We start from the raw sequence: 20,082 nt of genomic DNA on the forward strand, positions 1-20,082 counted from the left end.
GTAAACTCACAAGCTTTCGAGGGGACTCCCTCTTCGTCAGGTGAATGGAGAGTTCTGGCCTCGGACAGAGCATATAAAGCACAGACAGTTTAGAGATTACTGATTAGAATGCGAATCTTTACACCTAACCTGCTGTTCAAGTCTAAAGTGGCTGACAATGTGTGTGGAAGGAGCACTGATCACAGGTTAAAGAGATGTGTATTGTCTCGAGTGTAACTCCAACAGCGCTCAAGAAGTTGATACAATCCAAGATTAAGTCACCTGATTCATCAGCACCCATCCACTGGCTTAGACAATCACTTCCTCCACCACGACACGTTACCATCGACAAGATGCATTGCAGTATTGCGCCCAGCCTCCTTCAAAGTGAGTTCCTGACCCACAGCCTCTACAATCTAGAAAGGCAAAAGCAGTAGATGAACACCACCACTGCAAATTCCCCTCCAAGCCAGCCACACGCTGTCCTGACTTAAAACAATACCGATGTTCCTTCAACCTTAATCTAGAGTTCCCTTCCTTAACGGCATTGTCGGTGTACCTACACCAGATGGACTGCAGTGGTTCAAGAAGAGGCTTGCCACCACCACATTCTCAGGGGTAGTTAGAATTTGGTAATATGTGCTGACCTTGTCAGTCATGCTTACATCCCATGAAAGAATTAAACAAAAAGTGCTGTGTATTTTATTAGATTAATGGGTCCATAAAATTGACATTTTGCCCTGTTACAGAATAGTTTAATTTAATGAGGTAAAAGTTGGGGCCAGCGTCATGGCTAAGTCCTTAAGTTTTTTGAGTTGAGGGACCAATATTCCTGTAACAGGTTTTGCTGTAGCTCCAACAAAGTTTATTTCTGCAAGCGTTTCCACTGCTGTTCCAAAATAATAATACTCTTCATAGCAATAAAAATAAACATACTTAAAAGAAAAACATAGTATTACAGTTTTATTGGTGTGATATTGCAATGGTTTAACAACTTAACTTGCATTTAATCCTGATCAGCAAACATATTAGCATATCATTTAACAACAAATATAAAAATAACAGACTGGAAAAGAGAAGCTGATCTATCTATCCAGCCTGCCCAATGTCATATGACATACAAAACAGGAGCAGAAGTCAGCCCTTGGCCCCTCACGCCTCCTCCACCATATGCAAAGATCATTGCTGGTCTGCTTGAGTTTCTAATTCCACATTCCCACCTACCCCCAGTAACCTTTAATTGCCTTGTCTAACAAGAGCCTATCTATCGAAAAAAAAATTCAACATCCCCTTCCTCCACCACCTTCTAAACAGAGATCCAAAATGATACAACCCTCAGAGAACAAATTTCACTTCGTCTCTGTCCTAAAGGGCAACCCCTACTTTTAAAACAGTGGCCCCTACTTCAGTACTTACCCTCAAGAGGAAACATCCTTTCCACATCCGCCTTGTCGACATCTTTCAGCATCTTATATACTTCAATCAAGCCACTGCTCACTCTTCCAAACTCCAATGGAAATGAGCCCAGACTGCCTAACTTCTTCTCATGAGGCAACCCCCTCATTCTAGGTATTAATCCAGTAAACCTCCTCTGAACCACCTCCAACACATTTACTTACTTCCTTAAATATGAAAACAAAACTGCGCACTATTCGAGATGTGGTCTCACCCATGCCTGTGTAACTGAAGCATAATTCCAGGCGTATCGTGACTAAATACTACCCGTCTCCTGTAGCCATATAATCACTAAATGAGAGAGAAAATAACCAGGCCCAATAGGAGGGAAGGAGATAGTAAAATTCCTCTTCAACCCCCCTCACCAGCAACGAAAGCAGTCCAGAAAATCACACTGAACATACGGAGAGTGTATTTCAAGTCAATAAATTATGCCACAAGTATCTTATTTTTCAAAGCAGCTGTGGTGTGAAAATTACTTGAAGTGCAAGAAAATGGCGAGTATCATTGATCTTGGTGTTGGAGCAGAGTTATAAATACCATCTAAATTGTTTTTGGTGAGCATAATGGTGGAAGTTCCAGGAAAATACGAAGGGTGTAATTAATGGTGCAAGTCACCCACTCTATTGTTTATTTCTTCTGCACCACTCAAGGATCCCTATGGTGTAGCTACAACATTACAATGGTGCAGGTCCCCAGGAAAACCTGAGACCTGGTGTGTTTCCTGCTCTGCAATTAAATAGCCTTTTATCATTTTTTTCATTTTAGGAAGTGAACCTGCTGGGTATGCAAATTAATTTTCATAGGAATTGAGGTTTGACATTTGTGTAAAATATAAGTTCACAATCTACATTTGATTTTGCTTTACACAGAATGGTTTTGCTGTTGTCAGACCACCAGGGCACCATGCAGAAGAATCCACTGCAATGTAAGTTCATACCAAGAATCTTCTGAGCAATGAAACATTGCATTAAATTAATTTCTTATAGGTCGTACAGCTTCTGATGTACTTTAACAAAATTTGTCTTCATAGAACAATACATGCACAGAGCCAAACTAATATATCTGCATACATAGTGGCAGCATTCTTCACTTGTGAAATAAAAAGCAATTGAGTTGGATAACCATGCTATTGTATGTTAATTTTGGATTGCAATGGTCCAATTTATTTCTCACTCAAGACACCAGAACTAAATGGACTTGTTAAAAAGTTTGTTCAAGTTTAAATCCAAATTTCTTTGAAAAAAAGAGTATTTTAATAATTTAAATAAGTAGTTTGGTAGGGCAATCTTGAGAGTAACTTGCATACGTTTTGACGCTTTGATGTTTATGATCTTCAGATCAGTTGCTTTCTTCTTGGCAATACATAATCTATAGCCCTGCTAAACAAAGTAGTAGTAATTACCGATTGATTAAATTTACTTTCCAACTTTTTCATTTTTCTCTTCCAGGGGATTTTGCTTTTTCAACTCTGTGGCAATTTCTGCCAAACTACTTAAGCAAAAACTTAACGTTGGAAAAATTTTAATTGTGGACTGGGTATGTATTGCACTCTGCCAAAAGCATTCTAAGCAAAATTAAAAATTGATTGACTTCTTTGTGGTGGTTGCAGTTTAAAAATGAATGCCTGTTTTTGGATCTGGAACAATGATATCCAACTTAAATTTTACTTCAAGAGAATTTCCGAAAGAATGATTTAATCTTACGGCAAACTTAGATCTATATATCTAAATTCTCAAAGCCTAAGGCAACATTTCCCAACACAAAGAGTGCGTGACCTGGCTTGGCTAATTAAAAAATAATTTGTTAGAAGAGTCAGGAAATTAATCAGAAGAAGATGTTTCTTTATTTTTATGCTTTTGAAACTGATATCTTTGTTTCCATTCCTTGTAGGATATTCACCATGGAAATGGTACACAGCAGGCCTTTTACAGTGACCCTAATGTGTTGTACATTTCTCTTCACCGGTATGATGATGGAAATTTCTTCCCTGGCAGTGGTGCCCCAGATGAAGTGAGTTGTTGCCAACTACTAAAAATGTGATGCTTATTAACCCTTTGTGTATAATGTCTCCTTGGAAGCATTTGAAACACATTTGCGTCACCTAATCAACAACCTACGTTTATCAACTTCCTCTATGTCAATGTTCTAAAGTAACATAGTTTGAAAAATGGGCAAGGAACTATTCCTACTCATAATTAAAATTATTAATTGTATAAATTGATAGTTTTTTAAAATCCAATTATTCCAAAACCTTCAGAAAATTTAATTAGTAAATGCACAAGCACTAATTTCATTTATAACTAACAGAAATATATATTTTTTTAATTATGCAATTACTTTTATTGAAAAATTGAGTTATTTAAAGGTTGCAATGTACCAATTAAGATCCATATATTTTTGTGGAATATGACATTATTGACTATTAGATGAATAGTTTAAAAATGTAAGGTGTTCTTCATTTAAGCTTAATATCAGATGTTGGAACAGAAACACTATGCGGTGCTGCCATTGCACCCAACTCCGCAATCCCCTTTACACACATTAGCGATGTCTGAGAGAGGTTGCTGTCAGAGTCACAAAGTCCATCTGCCCTTCAATACAGATGCTGTTATTAACATTACAGTAGTGTCCCTGTTTATACAGTGCCAACACTGCAGCCACAATTAATACCGATGTCTACAAATTCTAGTGTCATCAGTACGCACATTTATGCATTGATTTTAACTTGTGGTTTTTCAGGTAAACTGAGTTTCAACTTAAAGTGGCCTAAATTTGACTTGACAATCATAGTATAGAGTGCCCAAATTTTGTTTCATTTGGTCGTAACTACCACAAGCAAGCTTCACCCAAGGTGGGAATCTGTCAGCCAACTAACTTTGTGTCAGATCCAGTGTAACAGCTGGAGTAGAAGCTGAGAGTCAAATGCGTATCATAATACAGCATTGCTGTGATGCACAATGGTGTGACACTGTTTATATACTGGCCTGTCCCCGGAAATCTAATTCCTTTTAGCTGTAAACACATGCTGGCGCATTTGAGTTAACTAGAAACTTGTCTTTTCTATGAGCTCTCCACAGTGAATGTGATTCAAAGCATTCTTCTTGAGGACAATTAAGGTTGGGCAATAAATGCTGATCTTGCCAGTGATGGTTGCATCCTATGAACAAATGACAAGATTCACCAGAAAAATGCAACCAGCTTGCCTCTTAATCGACTTTGTATTTCATTTTGTTACGCTTGGTGTTGGGCCCGAGGCAATAAGTGAAATAGACTGTAATGTTTTAACATCACTGGTTTCCATGTCTTCCCCAGCAGTAAGAATCTTTAAACTCAGTGAGCAAAATTTACCAAACAAAATATTGCGTCATTTGGTTATGATTTTGTTTTATGAATAGATTTCCTCATTTTGCTTAATGATTTTTGTTTAAGGTTGGAACAGGACCTGGAGTAGGATTCAATGTCAATATTGCTTGGACAGGTGGGGTGGATCCCTCTAATGGAGATGTAGAGTACTTGACAGCTTTCAGGTGAGATTTTTTTGCTTGAAGTCATTGTATGAAAACCGTTTCAGATTAATTTAGAAGATAATTTTTCTTGATAATATGTTCACCTGACATTGTTGTATTTCTCTCAGGACCTACACCACAGCACCAACCCACCACATCACCTACGTGTCACCTTGTGTTCATTCATGACGCCCTGGATGTAACTGTCTACTAGTAAAAGAAATAATGCAACTAAAATGGAGACAAATTCATTAAGCAAATCACAAAAAGTTTTAATTTAAAAGCCCGAAGGTTAAATATTGATTGATTGCAGCAATTAAGTTATTTTTCTGAACCTCATAATTATTTTACTTTCGGTGAAATCAGGCTTAGAATATTGCTTCAGGTGTTCACCTGCATGTAATTAACACTGCAGCAATTTTAAATGGAGTGGCTGAGCTGCGATTGTTAGTTGTACGAGTTGTGTATTTAAACCTGTGACAGCCTAATAGTTTACTCTCACAAGAACTATCAATAAATACTTCCTAAATCAGTTGATTTTGGGGGGAAACAAATCCAATAAAGCGCAGGCAAAAAAAAGGATAGCATTCAGGAAAACATTTTATTCAAAGGAACTAACATTTGGAGAAGGGGGCTTCCAGGAAATGGTCAAGAGCCTCAGGCAGCATAACACTAAACAGACTAGAAGCCAAATTTCCTTGCTTGCATGCTACAGGGTCAGGCTGGAGTTGGATCAGATAATTGAATATAATGAAATCCAGAAGGCTGCCCTTTTTCCTTTTTGCATACCCAGCATATCACAAATTTTGTAGACTTAGGTTCGTTCTTACACTTGTGTAGTTCCAGCTGCTGTCTTTGAGGCCATCATTGTTTGATGTTAGAAAATTATCCCTGCGCTGCTTTCAATCATTGAGTTCAGCTGACTTTTACTGACTTTAAAGGCCATATGTCTGCTGTTTGCTTGTTTGCAAACAAAAAAAGGTGTAAGCGTTGCTACACTTATATCAAGGCCTTGAATAATAACAGGAATGATGGCAGACAAACTGCACTTTTACAACATCAATTTGACCTGGTGCAAGAAAACTTTATCTAAATTGCTTGAGTTAAAGAGCTTTTCTTAGACTTCACAACACTTATTGTAAATTCTCAGTAGGCTTAATGCATACGCTGCTATTTTTACTGTTCCTGAAAAGACTACTTGTTATAAGGACCCTGTGTTTATTCAGCAGACCTTTAGTTTTGTTAACCAGAAGTGACCAAGATTTTGATACTCTTGGGTGATAGGAACCTACAGGCCAGATGAGCAGGACAAATTTCCGCTGTGTTTGGTATCATGTACTACTGTGCTTCCTAAAGAGAGAGGATGATTATAATGGCATATGCACTCATTTCCTCAGTTGAAACAGCTTCATGATTGCTATCTGAGCTGCTCATATCTGTTAGTCAACAGTGAAATCCTATAGCATGAAAATAAACAATAGAATATACTTTTATTTCCTGTCTCTCTGAAGATGGTAACTTGTTGTGGTTTAGTTCCATGTGTTCTGATAGTCGCTAAAATCTTGCCCAGTAGTATTTCTTCATGTGACCACGGAGGCTGTTGCAATGGAGGTGGATCCTGTCCTTACTGGACTGCTACATGTATACCTTTGAAGCACAGGTTGCTGGGCAGCAATTGGGAGCTGAAGAGCTAACAGAATTCCCTTGCACTTGCTTTTCCTTGGCTCCATTTATTTATTAGTACCATAAGTAAGCTTACATTAACACTGCAATGAAGTTATTGCGAAAATCCCCCAGTCACCACACTCCGGCGCCAGAATGTGAATTTAGTATGGCCAATGCACATAACCACTATGTCTTTCGGACTGTGGGAGGAAGCAGAAGCACACAGAGAAAACACGCGCAGACATGGAGAGAATGTGCAAACCCCACACAGGCAGTGACCCAAGCCAGGAATCAAACTCGGGTCCCTGGTGCTGTGAGGCAGCAGTGCTAACCACTGTGCCACCATGCTGCCATTGAAGACATTCAGGCAAATTTTAGTTTCTTCATCAGAACCACAACTAATTTGGTAAAGAACAAATATTGAACTGGAGATCTTGCTGGACTGTTTGGCTCCATAGTTTTCTGCATAATGCATTAAGAGTATTGTTTTGTTCTTTAATTTGCACAAGTTGAATTAACTCTTATGTCGAAAGCTACAAATATAAAAGAACCTGCTTTGTAACTGATTGGTTTTCAGTATGTCCGACAATTTACATTAGGCACACAATTCCTAGAATTGCATGTGCTTTGTATATGCCATGGTGCCAGTGTAACTGATGATAAATGCTATTGGGCTAAAGTTTACACCATATGGGCATGTGTTATTTGTTAGTCCAGAGTCACTTAAATGTGAGTAGCAGCCACCTACTGTTCAACCATTTCATGGGCATGAACTCATTCTTGTGTTTTAGCAAACTGCTTCCTGAATGGCATTAAAGAGACAGTGTCCCTTTTGTAAACCTGAAGGGGCTGAAATTGAAAACTATTAAAAATTAAAGCTTACCCAGAGCAATCTGTTAGTACTTAAAATTAAAAGTAAGTAAACTTTGCCCCAGTGAGATAAATTAGAAAAGGGTGCAGGATTTTCTTTTTAACTGTTAATAGTAAAAATTTGAGAGACTAAGTAGTGCTTCCGACAGCTGTTGCAATTATAGCCACATATAGCCTTTTGAATATGAAGCAGGTAGGTGTATCTGCAGTTGGATATTATGCAGTTTTTCTTTTCGTTTTAGGACTGTTGTGATGCCTATTGCCAATGAGTTTTCTCCTGATGTTGTGCTGGTGTCTGCTGGCTTTGATGCTGTGGAAGGACATCCCTCACCACTTGGTGGATACTCTGCAACTGCCAAATGTAAGTTGCAACAGCAAAATTTGTAACCTGAAAGTTACTCAGAAGGAAAAATAACCTGTTCAAAATGTTCAAATCTCAGCAAAAAAAAATCAGCAATACCGACACCAAGGACCAGACAGGTTTTACTATCACTCTTCATCTCCACATTTTACTGATTTTTCCTTATAGGCCTTAAATGTCCAAAGTGATCACTGGCTCATTGCTAACATTGTTGCCTGAGTGGGAGAGAGGGATAGGATGTGGCTTCTATTCCAATGGCCCCGGTGAGGAAAAACCAGAGTGGCAGCTCTGAAAACTGGATTGAAATACATGTGTCCTATGAGTGCAAGTCGACCCATTCCTGTTGTAAATAGCGGTTGTAAGTGGCTCACCTGGGAGACAGTACTCCAAAGATAAAAATTATAAGTATCTTGTATGAGACTTGAGTTGCCAGCACCTTCCCTAGGGCAGAGTACAATGGTCGAATGGAAAAAGAATAAAATAAATTCTGCAACAATAGCACTTTCTTTTCCTTCGGGTAACTGAAAATATGTTTCAGTAGTTTGGGTGGGGGCTGCCAGAAATATATCAGTATTTGTAGTGGTTCCTCCAAAAGTTTGAAAAGTGCTGCTTTAAATCATTGCCATCACTTTATTGGAGGTGGTGAGAATCTTATCATGCCCCAGGTTCTAACTTGTAGAAATAACCCAGTTCGCAGATTTCAGTATTTGTGTTACCACGGAGTACTTGAAACACAAATTTCTCTTTTCAGCTTTAAAGATCTGCGTGCCACTTCTGTCCAGATCTTTTGCAGAAACTATTTTGCATCCTGTTTATTTAAAATTCTCTCAATTTTTAAAGATTATAGTGTTCCACTTAGCAGGCTTAGTTTAAAACTGCTATCAGCACCAAACTGAGATAAATATAATACAGGTTCATATTTTAAAAATAAATAAGTAATTCCATTTCTCTTCTTTTGACTGCGTGTGCAAAAGAAGTATAATTAACCAAATGAATGTGTGTTTTAAAATTGAGCTATTCAATTTTAAAAGTGTAATCTTCAGTTTAAATACCACAGCGCACAGTGAAATTCTCTCATTCTGAGGTTAAGTGCAGTGGTGGGCTCTCCAGTGGCGCCATTCCCCTCTGATTCACATGGTGGGGTGGCAGCTTATTTGTCTGCTGCCGTCAGCTGGTAGGTTTGAAGGTCCCGGCATCATATTTAAAACCTATCCAGCACACTCATGTGACTCTCTCCAGCCCATCTAACTTCACTGGACCATGCAGAATGTCAGCAATCCAGAGGAAAAAGGCTAGCGGGCTCAAGAAATCTGTTCCTCAATTCAATCACTTCCCCCCCTTAGCCCATCACCTGTGAGGTGTCCACGCCCCGCTTGGACCTTGACCCACTGCATCCAAAGGTTTTGTGCAACTCCTTCCAGTAAGCGTTGTAGTATCCCTTTGTTTGTGAGCTTTGCATGCAGCCTCATCATGGTCCAGCTACCCTTCCCTGGTCTTCCCTCTGTCTTCCATTGTCTGTCATCTTCATCCACCTTCCTGCCCCCTTTGCCTTAATATGATTGCAAGTGACACTTATATCACACTAAATAACACCCCACTGCATTGGTTAGCAAATTCTACTATTATGGGTTCACAGTGACAGGCAGTCTGTCCCTTGATGCAGAACTTGATGCATACACAGGAAACCAGCTACCACTTTCGGCCAACACACGAAACACACATGGAGTAACATGAAGCTGGCCCTTAGAACCAAGTGGATGATTTATAAAGTCTGTGTTTTCAGCACCTTGTTGCATGACTGTGAAACATGGATGACTTACAGTTATCAAGAAAAGAAGCTCAACAATTTTCCATCTTCGCCATCTGTTGCGCGTTGTGGGTACATCCCAAATCATGAATGCAACTGTCCTCTCAAAGGCAGAGCTCCCAAGTTTGTTCGCACGCATCATCAGAAGGTAGTTTTGTTGGTTTGGGCACATCAGCAGGATGGAAGAAGGTTGCATACGCAAGGACTTTCTGTATGGTGAAGTAGCTGGAGCAGTGGGATGCCCAAGGCTCTGCTTCAAGGATGTGTGCAAGCATAGCCTGGAGGCTCTAAATATTGATTATTCCATCTGGAAATCATTAATTGATGACAGGGAAAAATAGTGCTTTGTCCTGTTGGGTGACCTGTGGCTAGATCAACTTGGCAAAAGGTACCAACACCAAAACAACAGTCCATACCAACACTTAGAAGCTTCATGTGCGATGCTGGTGGCAGAACCTGCTTCTCAATAATTAGCCTCTTCAGCTATTGGTGATGATGTACCATTTGAAGACACCACATCTGAAATGGATTGTATGCTGCATGTTCATCATCTTTCATAGATGAATGGATGCCAACAATGACAAATTGATAGCAAAGAAAATCAGAATAATAAAAGACTTCTATACTAAATTAATAAATTATTTCATGGAGTTTGACAAATCAAAGTAAGCAGCTCTAAGTTTGAAACATGAACAAAATTGCCATTATGTCCAAGAATATGTGTGTTTTCAAAGGATTAAGCAAGAAGAGTAATGTACATTGCTGTGTGTTTTTAATTATCTCAAATTATATTCAAGGGCATGATTTCATTTAATGATGGGGTATATTTCCGTACAAACCATTCTCAAATGTCGTGCGTAGAAATTGGATTTGAGAAAAAAAGCTATTTCATAGATGTTAGACTGTGTACCTCATACACATTTCTCTCTCAGGTTTTGGCTACCTGACCAAACAGCTGATGAAGTTAGCTGCAGGACGTGTGGTTCTTGCTTTGGAAGGAGGACATGATCTCACTGCCATCTGTGATGCATCCGAGTCCTGCGTTTCAGCCCTGCTGGGTAATGAGGTATGTGCAGTCAAAATCAAAACCAGATTACGCTGTAAACATACTGCTTTAACTTAACAGGCATAGGTGCTAAACTGACAATCCTTGCTTGGTATACTGAAGTGGAGAATGCACTTTAAAGATAATATTGTCATCGAAAAAATTCCTGTGATTCAGCTAAATTCTTTTTGAGCCTTTGGGACATAGAATTTCCCCATGACAATCTTGTTTTGTAAATAAACATACTTGACTGGATGACTGTGCGTTACAAATTCAGCTAGTAGCTTTTGGAACTTAAAATCATAGAGAAGTAATGAAATTTGCTTTTTATTCATTTACTCAAATCTGAAAATAAAATTTTCATGGTTATTTATTGCCAGGCAATGATGGAGTAATTATGTTCATAATGATGTATTATTCATTTTTACTTGCCAGCTTGATCCTCTTCCGCAAGAAATACTTCAACAGAAACCTAATGCAAATGCTGTAGCATCGCTAGAAAAAGTTATTGAAATTCAGAGTAAGTTGTGCCTAATCTAACTGCTTATATAAAAACGTTGATGTGCCTAAACGTCAGGTTGTATGACAAGAATGATGGTGAATTATTTTTCCTTGTGTTTGATCAATTGTTTCAAAGCCGTAAGTTGGACAAATTTACTATTAAATTTCGAAACGACAGCTCTTTCATGCTGCCTTCAAGTTATTGCGCTGCCAACAGTTGTAGTCTTGAAAATTAACCAATGATGGTACTCCCCAGTTTGTTCTCATCAAACCTAAGCTGCTACAAATATGCAGAAGCAGCCACGTGCGTGACTGTCATTTGTTCTGAGAGCTCAGCACGCCTGTACAAATTTTTGCATTCCTGACCTTTGCAGACCATCAATTTCAGTGACTGTTGAAAGCCGCAAATTTTGTGGTACTTCTATGTGTTGCAGTTGCCTAACGGACCCGGAAGTGTGCAGGGGCAGTTGTTGCTATGTTGCCACCACTGTTCTGAAATCGATCCTGCAACGTAAGCAGAACAAGCTCATTGTCATGTACAAAGCTGCCTCCATTTGAAGCATTTTTCTACAGCGTAATCTGTGCTTTGCTAAGGCAGCTTCCTCAGCACCAGTCAGAACAGATACTGTCCAACTATATAATGGCCCTGAGTTACTCTCGACTAGCAATGATAATGCTGTGCAGTCCCAGGTCAATTTGTAAATTAAGGCATTCCAGTGGCTTAGTCAGTAAAGCCAGAATGCAAGTAGTCTTCTGTTTGATTCTTGTTTCTGATGATTAGTTAACTGATCTCTGCCTCAACACCCCTGGAATAGGGTTAGAGGGGGAATCAAATTTCAGTAAAGTTTACATGCAAAAAGGTTGCATTCAGAGTATGGTCAGGCTTAGCTATGATCTGAAATGATTGTAATCATTCTCTTAATTGCCTTCTCTACCTTGACAAGAGAAAGGATGGTTGTTGTTTAATTTTTGCATGGTGCACAGTTTTCATTTTATATCCGTTTACAGCATTGCTATTTATTTACACCATGTATTGGTTATAGTTAGATATGTTCCATTAAGCTAAGCATTTGACAGATGTTCCAAACCATTGTAATTTGACTTGCAGGTAAACACTGGAGTTCGGTGAAGCGCTATGCTTCCACCGTAGGCTACTCGCTGCTTGAGGCCCAAAAGCATGAAAAAGAAGAAGCAGAAACTGTTACAGCGTTAGCCTCTCTGTCAGTCGACACTGCACAGAGCAGTTCTGAACCAGAGGCCAGGTAACTTGTCATCAAACTTGTTTTTTTTTCATAGTAGTGTGAAGTAATTAGCATGGTTGCTTTTCAAAACCAAAGTCTACTTGGTTATTCCTGTAATTTGTGGAAGAGGCACTTTCAGGTTCAGCAACTTAATTTGTTCGTGGTCTTGGCCAATTGATATGACTTAGCAAATGAGACTCATCAACCCACCATCCAGTTTTTAGTTGTTCATGAAGTACTATTTGTGGTAGAATCAGGTACAAGTAGATTTTGATTTGCTAGCACTTTAAATGGTATGGACTTCTAGATCGCTGTAGCTATGATTATGGCCTGCAGCTCTGACTCATTAATGTGATAGGGCTGCTTCCAGCATGGCATAAGTGTATAAACCTGTGTTCCCACTGGCAGCAATACTGCCTTCTGTGCTCTGGATTCTTGGCAGCTTCTGAAGTAAATGGCTGTTGTCCTGTTAGAAATGTGCTTGGTAAACATGGAACATTTTAAGTCAAGTCATTGCCAAGTGGCAGAGTCACCAGCAAGTCTGGAGATAAATCTGGGACAGACCATGTTCATAGTTTATTCACCTCATTAACTGCATGCCTGCATTGTCTTCAAATGTCATATTGTGTGCATCAGCGACTTCTATTAGTATGGCTTTAATAGCAGAGAAAGGGATTTTGAGAGGACAATTTGCGGGCCCTTTTGGATGCGGATACTGCTTCGAATTTATGATCCAATTGTCAATCAGAATCAAGCTTTAGCTACAGCTTGATGCATTGGAAGATGCACCAACAAAGAATTGGCAAATTTTACAAGATTTCAACCTTCGACCCTGTGTATTGACTGCTCACAACAGTGGCGTAATTTGCAGAAATGTCAATGTCACTTTGGTCTTCTCACGCTGAGGCATTAATTCATCACTGGACTTGATTCCCCATGGCCATTTACTCTCCAATGAAGGTAATCTATTTGATCACAGATCATTGCAGCTATGCCTGATCTGACCTTCATTCGATGTTTGTGCATTTGCGTTTTGTAAAACTGACCCTCGAACATCGATCAAGCATAGAAATTGTGCTTTATTTTTTTTCTCTCCTGATCCAGAAACACAGTAGCTGATTTGTTGAAAGCCATTGATACTCTCACCAAGAGTAGATAACAAACTCGGTTCAAACCTGGAATCTTACTGGCTCAGTCTCTCGCTGAATTACTTTACTGAGCTATCACAGAGTTATTTGTTTTTTTTAAAAGAATTAAGACTCCCTCGTGGGGGGGGTACATACATTTAAGTTTCCATACCTGTCAGAACCTACACCAGATTGATTGGTTTATGTATAGTTGACTTTGAAACATTAATGTTTAGTATCTGCTGGCACTATTCAGCACTAATTTCATTGTATAAATAGAATACTTGATAGTTCCAGATGTAATGCCATGTTCAAACAACCAGTGGTCCTGACCTCATAACACATGGACTGTAAAGCTGTAAGTTTGTCAAGTCCAGGTGAAGCCATTGGACTAGTTTCCATGGTATCCCCAAATTAGCCTTTCTTTGTATAAGAGCTCACTTGAACTTATTGAGTTTCTGACCAAGATACATCTGTATAATCTTCATTTTCTGTTTTTAAATTAATTCTGAGGGTTAAAATACAGTTTGCAATTTAAAATTCATAATACTTCAACGTAACCTGATCATTCTGTTTTTCAGCATTAGAGTCACACTTTTTTTAATACATTGACTAATTCATTAATGCAGATTTTTTTGTATTATCAGGAAAAGATTTTATTCTAATAATTTTGCTATTTCCACCCAAATTGAATTTTCTGCCTAATGATTCCTGAAATCTCCAGTCCTGACTGACATAAAATTTGGTCCTGTGCAACTTTTAGCTGCCCTTAGAGAGAGAATGTGAGATCTGTGATCTTTCCTCCTTTGTTTATCATCAAGCAATATTTATATAAATTGTCCAAATAAATTTAAAACCTACATTTCTGCTAACAGAAACGAACAAATGAATACACCTTGACTGATTTTGTTTTTTAATTTTGATTTTTCCCAGGTGTTCATCCAGAAAATATTAATTTACCTCATTGCTCAACTGGATTGTTTAAGCTAAATATGGAAAATATCCAGGGATTTTTTTTTAAATTAAGTGAAATTAAAGTACCTGAAAAATGTATTAAAAACAGCTCTGAAACTTGATAGATCTCTGTTTCTGATCACTTCTGTTGTAAGACCTAGAAAGAACTTTGGTACATATTCTTTATTTTCAGGGATTTTCACTGTAACTGCATTATCTGTGGCGCTGATAAATAAATTATTTTCCTTTTTCTTTAGGCAGGGGGATGAACCAATGGAAGAAGAGCCAGCAATGTAAAGTGCCAATGGTCATATTACTGTCACCTGTGTGAATCTTTCTTGTAACCTCCTTTAAAGTCTATCAGACATACAGTGTCCATTGTCTGCCTCTGACAGTGTTATTGTATTGAACTTGAACTGTTGTGAAAAACATCTAGTCTTCAAGCTAGATTCACTAGCCAATCTGTCTGTATTTGAAGACCTGAAATTGGAAGAGTTTAAAGGGACACCGCAGCTTTGTATTTCTTCAAAGTTCATCTGTTCTCCCTTAAGGGAGAATAATGTTTTAAAGGTTACAAAACACTTGAGGCTTTGATTTCAGATCCCTAGCCTAAGTGCAGTGGTAAGATGTTAACGTTTGAAATGCTTATGAGAGTTGATAAGCCTGCTTCCTGGAGGATGTTGAAAAGCAGGAAAGAAAAAGGGATGGAGAGGAAGCAGCATAATAATTTTGTCAGGAGAATTGAAAGGAAATTTGTGCCTTTTTTTAAAAAAGTGGTTGAAACTCACAACTTCATTTTTAAATGCCTTAATTTACATCAGTGAAACACTGCTGTTGGATTTTGGAACATAGTCAAAAATGACATGATCACCCGATTGAAAAATCTTCAGCTACTTTTAATCGCAATGATGAACAGTCGCCCTCTCTGTATAAACATTTGGTTTGATTTATTTATTTCTTTTTGTAATATTTCTTAAACTTTATTTGTGTATTTGCTGATGACCAATTGTTATCCTGATGAGTTTTGTTTTGTTGAGTTGTGTAAATAGTCTTGTAATATTGTCGTGTACATCCTTTGAGGTTCTCTGGTTGCTGTTTGAAGAAACCTAATTTTGGTTCCTTTTGTTCTTTGTTACCTTAAAAGCTTTAAATTTCAAAAGAAGTTAACTCGATATAATTTTCATACAATTTTATTGTTTATATATTGTGAAAATTGTTATTTTTGGTTTTTTTTTTAATCCTAATACCTGTTTAAGGAGATTGCAGTTTCTGCTCAGTAAGGTGGTCTGCTGTTTGCTATTGTATTGTGGTTCACCCAGAAAGGAGAACCAGATTGAGTTTTTTGGACTTCAGGTCTAACTTTGGAATATTTTCAGCTGAATTTCTAAGATGTTCTTTTAACTATTTTCCTTCACAAAAGAGTAGTGATTAATTTGAACATCTAACTCATAATTGGTAGAATTTAGTCCATATATTTCAATCAAGAAGGCCATTAATGATGTATGTTTTAATCTTAATGCTTTTCTAAAGCTGGAGAGCAAACTAATTAAGTTAGCAGGCTTTTAACAGTGCGGGTACAATGGTTGTTAAATTGTGGCATTAAATTTAATGTCCAGATGGAAGCAAATTGATAACCTGATGATTTTTTCTGTGACTGAACAGATGTGTTATGCAGTACGAGTTGTACAGATTCATTTTTCTAAAGGCTTACGGAGGATAGCTCAGTAAGCAAAATGATTGAATTAGTTGGACAGTGGATGGGGAAGATTTCACCCATTTCATTACACACTAAATTTTAAAGAATGTCGATTTAGTGTTTTAAAGGTCAAAACTTTTTACTACCTTGGCAGATAATCCAAGACATGGTAAAATAGTTTATTAAGAAACCAAGTTGCGGGCCCTGGTAAAAGAGTGAAGGGGTTTCACAAATTAGTTTGTGCAAGAACATAAATATTTAATAATGTAGAAGTTGTAGAGAAGTAGGTTTTATAGGTTCACCAGTAGAAAAAAAACATGTTACTAGATGAGAAATAGGTGAGCGACACCATGACTGAATGAATGTTTGTGGACTTTGTCCTGCTGTTAAACCAATACTCACAAAAATAGAAAAATAACATCAAAGAGACCTTGAATGACAGACTGGGACCTGTGTTGTACATGGTAGGTGTTGTAAACAGTAGACAGACAGCTATAAGATTGATTCAGTGAATCTGTAAATGTTTGAAGTGAAGGGCTGGGCCTCTCAATGCAGGTTAACTAAAGATTTGCTGCCGTACTTGGGTTGGCCGTAGAGGGTAATACAAGTGCAGTACGTGCATTTCACAACAGTAAATGAAGCTTTACTTGCCATCTGCAATATTGGCGTGAATTTTGTAAAATGGTGTTTTTTTCACGCAAGCAGCTTGGTATTGATGTATTTTAGTAAACAAAATATATTTTACATTTCTGGCTTAAAGACATACAATATAAATATTGTATATATAGAATATATTGTTTAAATTCATAGATTTGCTGCTGTTTGGGTGGATAAATACTATAACTTTTTCAATAATGACTTTGGGTGGATATAGTAATGTTAAAGTCTGAGCTGGAATGCAATTGAAAATTCCGGTTTTAACAGTTGTGCATACATTCCTCTTAGTTTTAGCTGAATCCTGTTTTCATTCCTTTATTTATGAAGTGATGGAAAGTTTTAACATGAAGTTGCTTTGATTTAGGGGTCCACTGGATGGGCTTTTCTGACCACGAGAATGCTGCAGCATTAACATATTAGCTTTCGAGACGAAAGGAACCATTTCCTTAGCTAAAGTTAGTGTGATTTGAAATGAAATGTGGTTTTCATGGTGACCTTATAAATGTACAAGATTGGGGTGAAGATGGGAGGTTGCTTAAATTATTTGTTCAGATCTTAATGTTTGTACAAAAAATTGTGCTGTTACATTGTTTTAAATACAGTTTAAAGATGAATATAGCATGACTGCTCAGCTGTAAGATGGAGAAAGTAATGTGTTTAAACAGTGAAACTGGGTTTCCTGTACAAATATTGATTTTTTTTTTCCCAATGTGTGCCTAGTGTCTGGAAAATGCTTCTTCCAGGACCTATCCTGTAGATTTTAGTGATAGATGGACTTGCTTCATGATATTTTTTGTTCCATCAAACACACCTGCAACAGAATCAAATTCAATATTTAAAAAAAAGGAAAATAAAAAAGGCCATTCTAATTAAATATCTGGTCCATTAAGCATTCTAACTGGGAGAGTTGCAGTCATTATTTCCCTCGAGGGTTCTCTACAGTTGCTTCACCAAAACTCCTTATGCTAGACTATCCACTGGGGTATAGCTTGGTGTTCAAATTTACAATTAAAATAGATAGCTCTGTTGGAGGAACAAAGAAGCAAGTTTTGATAACATACATTAATAATTACACTGTATAACAGCAGAGTGCAGATATGGCTTGTGTATAAATTGTACTGTGTTGCTGTAACCTTTTCACCAATACAGTCTTGGTAACCATAATTGACTATGGAACAATTTTTTTCCTGTTTATTTTATTCTGCCTTGATATATACTTGTTCCTATGAGGTAAAAGCCTTTATCTAGAATCTACTGGAGGATGGATGTATCGATGTGGTGAAACAGTCTGTCTATAACCATTTCCTTGCTGTGTTGGCAACAATCTATTTGAATTTATTTTCAAATGTATAACTACAGAAATTGTTAAATTTACATTTAAACCACATTTTTATTGTTTTTGTATCCATTGACACCACCCAGTGTCACTAATAGAATTGTCAATAAGTTTAATGTCTGTACTTAGGTGAAGTGCTAAGTGTGTGTACAGTGATTTATTAACAGTATTGTGTCGTAGCAGTTGTTTATAATTTTTGTCACATTTAAACTAATGTAAATCTCAGATTTCCTTCTCCCTTTCTCACTCCATCTTCCCTTTCTGTATTGTTTGGAGTCCAGTATTTTGTATCATGTTATAACATTTGTGTTTGTGTAAATAAATTAATTTGTTTCTGGCGAAATGTGTCTATGTCTCCAATCATCTAATGTATTCATTTTTGAAATGTAAAATATTCAGCGAAGTTTAATATGCTGCCAATTTAAATCATGGCACAAGGGTGAAAGGAACTGCTGTCTGCAGAACAAAAAGGCTTCCACAATGATAGCAGCTCTAGAATACTTGTATGTAACTTGTGGTGCTGTGGAACTGTTATAAAATGTTGATAAACTCTTCAACCTACAGACAAGAAGGTACCAGTCTTAATCACCAGTCTACAGTGGGCAGCAATGAGGCTCCATCAGTTCATTTCAGCTGACTTCCAAGGGAATGAATTATATGCATGGTTCTCGCTTGCAGTTGCAGCCCAGTGATTCCATTGGAAAGGTGTTCATAGGCTAGAACCACTGTGATGACCTGCAGTCACAAAGCTCTCATGCCCGAAGAATCACCAGTTCACGGGGACAGGATCAGTGGAACCATATCACAGCAGCAGTCAGGGCTTTAGTAATAATTGGAGAGAGAAAAGGCTGGGAATTGTGACTACTTCTAATTGGTTGCTCAACTTGTAAGCTTATTGATGATAGGTAAACTATTTATGGAGCATTCACTGTATGTCATTGAGAATTTAATACTTTGGCTAAGGTATATAGGGCTTATTTTGCAAATTATGTGTTGCTGTTATATATTGTGAACTATCTCCTACTATTGGGAAGTTGAAACGAAGCAACTACTTGGAAACCTGACATTTGGGATAAGGAAGGCTTAGCAAGCAGCTGGCCCCTATGCCAATCTGATGAGCAAATCTCCTGTTTACCCCTCCAACCGCACTTAAATAAATGTTTCTGTTCACCTGGGAAATTGATTTGTACTTTGCAAGGTGGGTTTTACTTTGAAAGTATTCTCCCTGGATACCAATACCCTTATAATAGACCATAGAAACATCAGTCAATTACTTGCACAGCCAGTATGCTATTAATTAAGATCTGCAGATGAATTCTCCCATTGGTGAGTTTTCTAACACAGCTTTCCAGAATACACAGTGAGCTCAATATGATTTTGTATTCCTGCCAAGCTATTCAACCATTCAGAAGAATAAATGAGAGGCATGCCTTTAAGAAAGTCACGTCAACTTGCACCTAACTTTGTGTAATACGTTTTTGTACTTCTGTTGTATGCAAGATCTTATTTACTTAATATATAAATGATTTGGTCTTGGGAATAACGTACATAATTGCTGATGACATTAATTTGGGTATATGACAAACTCGGCTAAAGACTGTGAAAGTCTACAGGAGGCATGAATGTTCAATTGGGATAGACAGATAAGTAGCAACTGCGGTTAGAAACATACGAAGTAATGCATTTTGGAACAAAAAATGGAGGAATAAATCTGCTTTCTGTGGTGAGCTTTTAAAGTTCAGGCATTATTGTAAGAAGACTTAAGGGATACTGCTGTCTTATTCAGTGTCCTCATGAATCCTGCGCTAGGGTCAGATTAGCTGGTCATTCAATTTACTGTTTTGGGGGCTGTGCACTAATTGACTATAATGTTTATATA

At 37.7% G+C, this 20,082-nt stretch overlaps 1 protein-coding gene across 13 annotated transcripts in view; it reads left to right on the forward strand.

The window, feature by feature from the left end:
* The window catches only part of hdac5 (histone deacetylase 5), a 303,715-nt gene extending 285,175 nt beyond the window's left edge, over positions 1–18,540 (forward strand). For all 13 annotated transcript variants that reach the window (XM_080213636.1, XM_080213634.1, XM_080213639.1 and 10 more), the window contains 9 exons: positions 2,307–2,362; positions 2,886–2,973; positions 3,328–3,447; positions 4,867–4,964; positions 7,721–7,839; positions 10,579–10,712; positions 11,127–11,211; positions 12,301–12,454; positions 14,772–18,540. In XM_080213636.1, the coding sequence (XP_080069762.1) occupies positions 2,307–2,362; positions 2,886–2,973; positions 3,328–3,447; positions 4,867–4,964; positions 7,721–7,839; positions 10,579–10,712; positions 11,127–11,211; positions 12,301–12,454; positions 14,772–14,811 (894 nt within the window). In that variant the 3' untranslated portion in view covers positions 14,812–18,540. The remainder of the gene's footprint in view (positions 1–2,306; positions 2,363–2,885; positions 2,974–3,327; positions 3,448–4,866; positions 4,965–7,720; positions 7,840–10,578; positions 10,713–11,126; positions 11,212–12,300; positions 12,455–14,771) is intronic.
* Positions 18,541–20,082: the final 1,542 nt, after the last annotated feature.

This window comes from Carcharhinus amblyrhynchos, chromosome 27 (assembly GCF_965287045.1).
Source record: "Carcharhinus amblyrhynchos chromosome 27, sCarAmb.v2.hapA, whole genome shotgun sequence".
Lineage (NCBI taxonomy): Eukaryota > Metazoa > Chordata > Chondrichthyes > Carcharhiniformes > Carcharhinidae > Carcharhinus > Carcharhinus amblyrhynchos.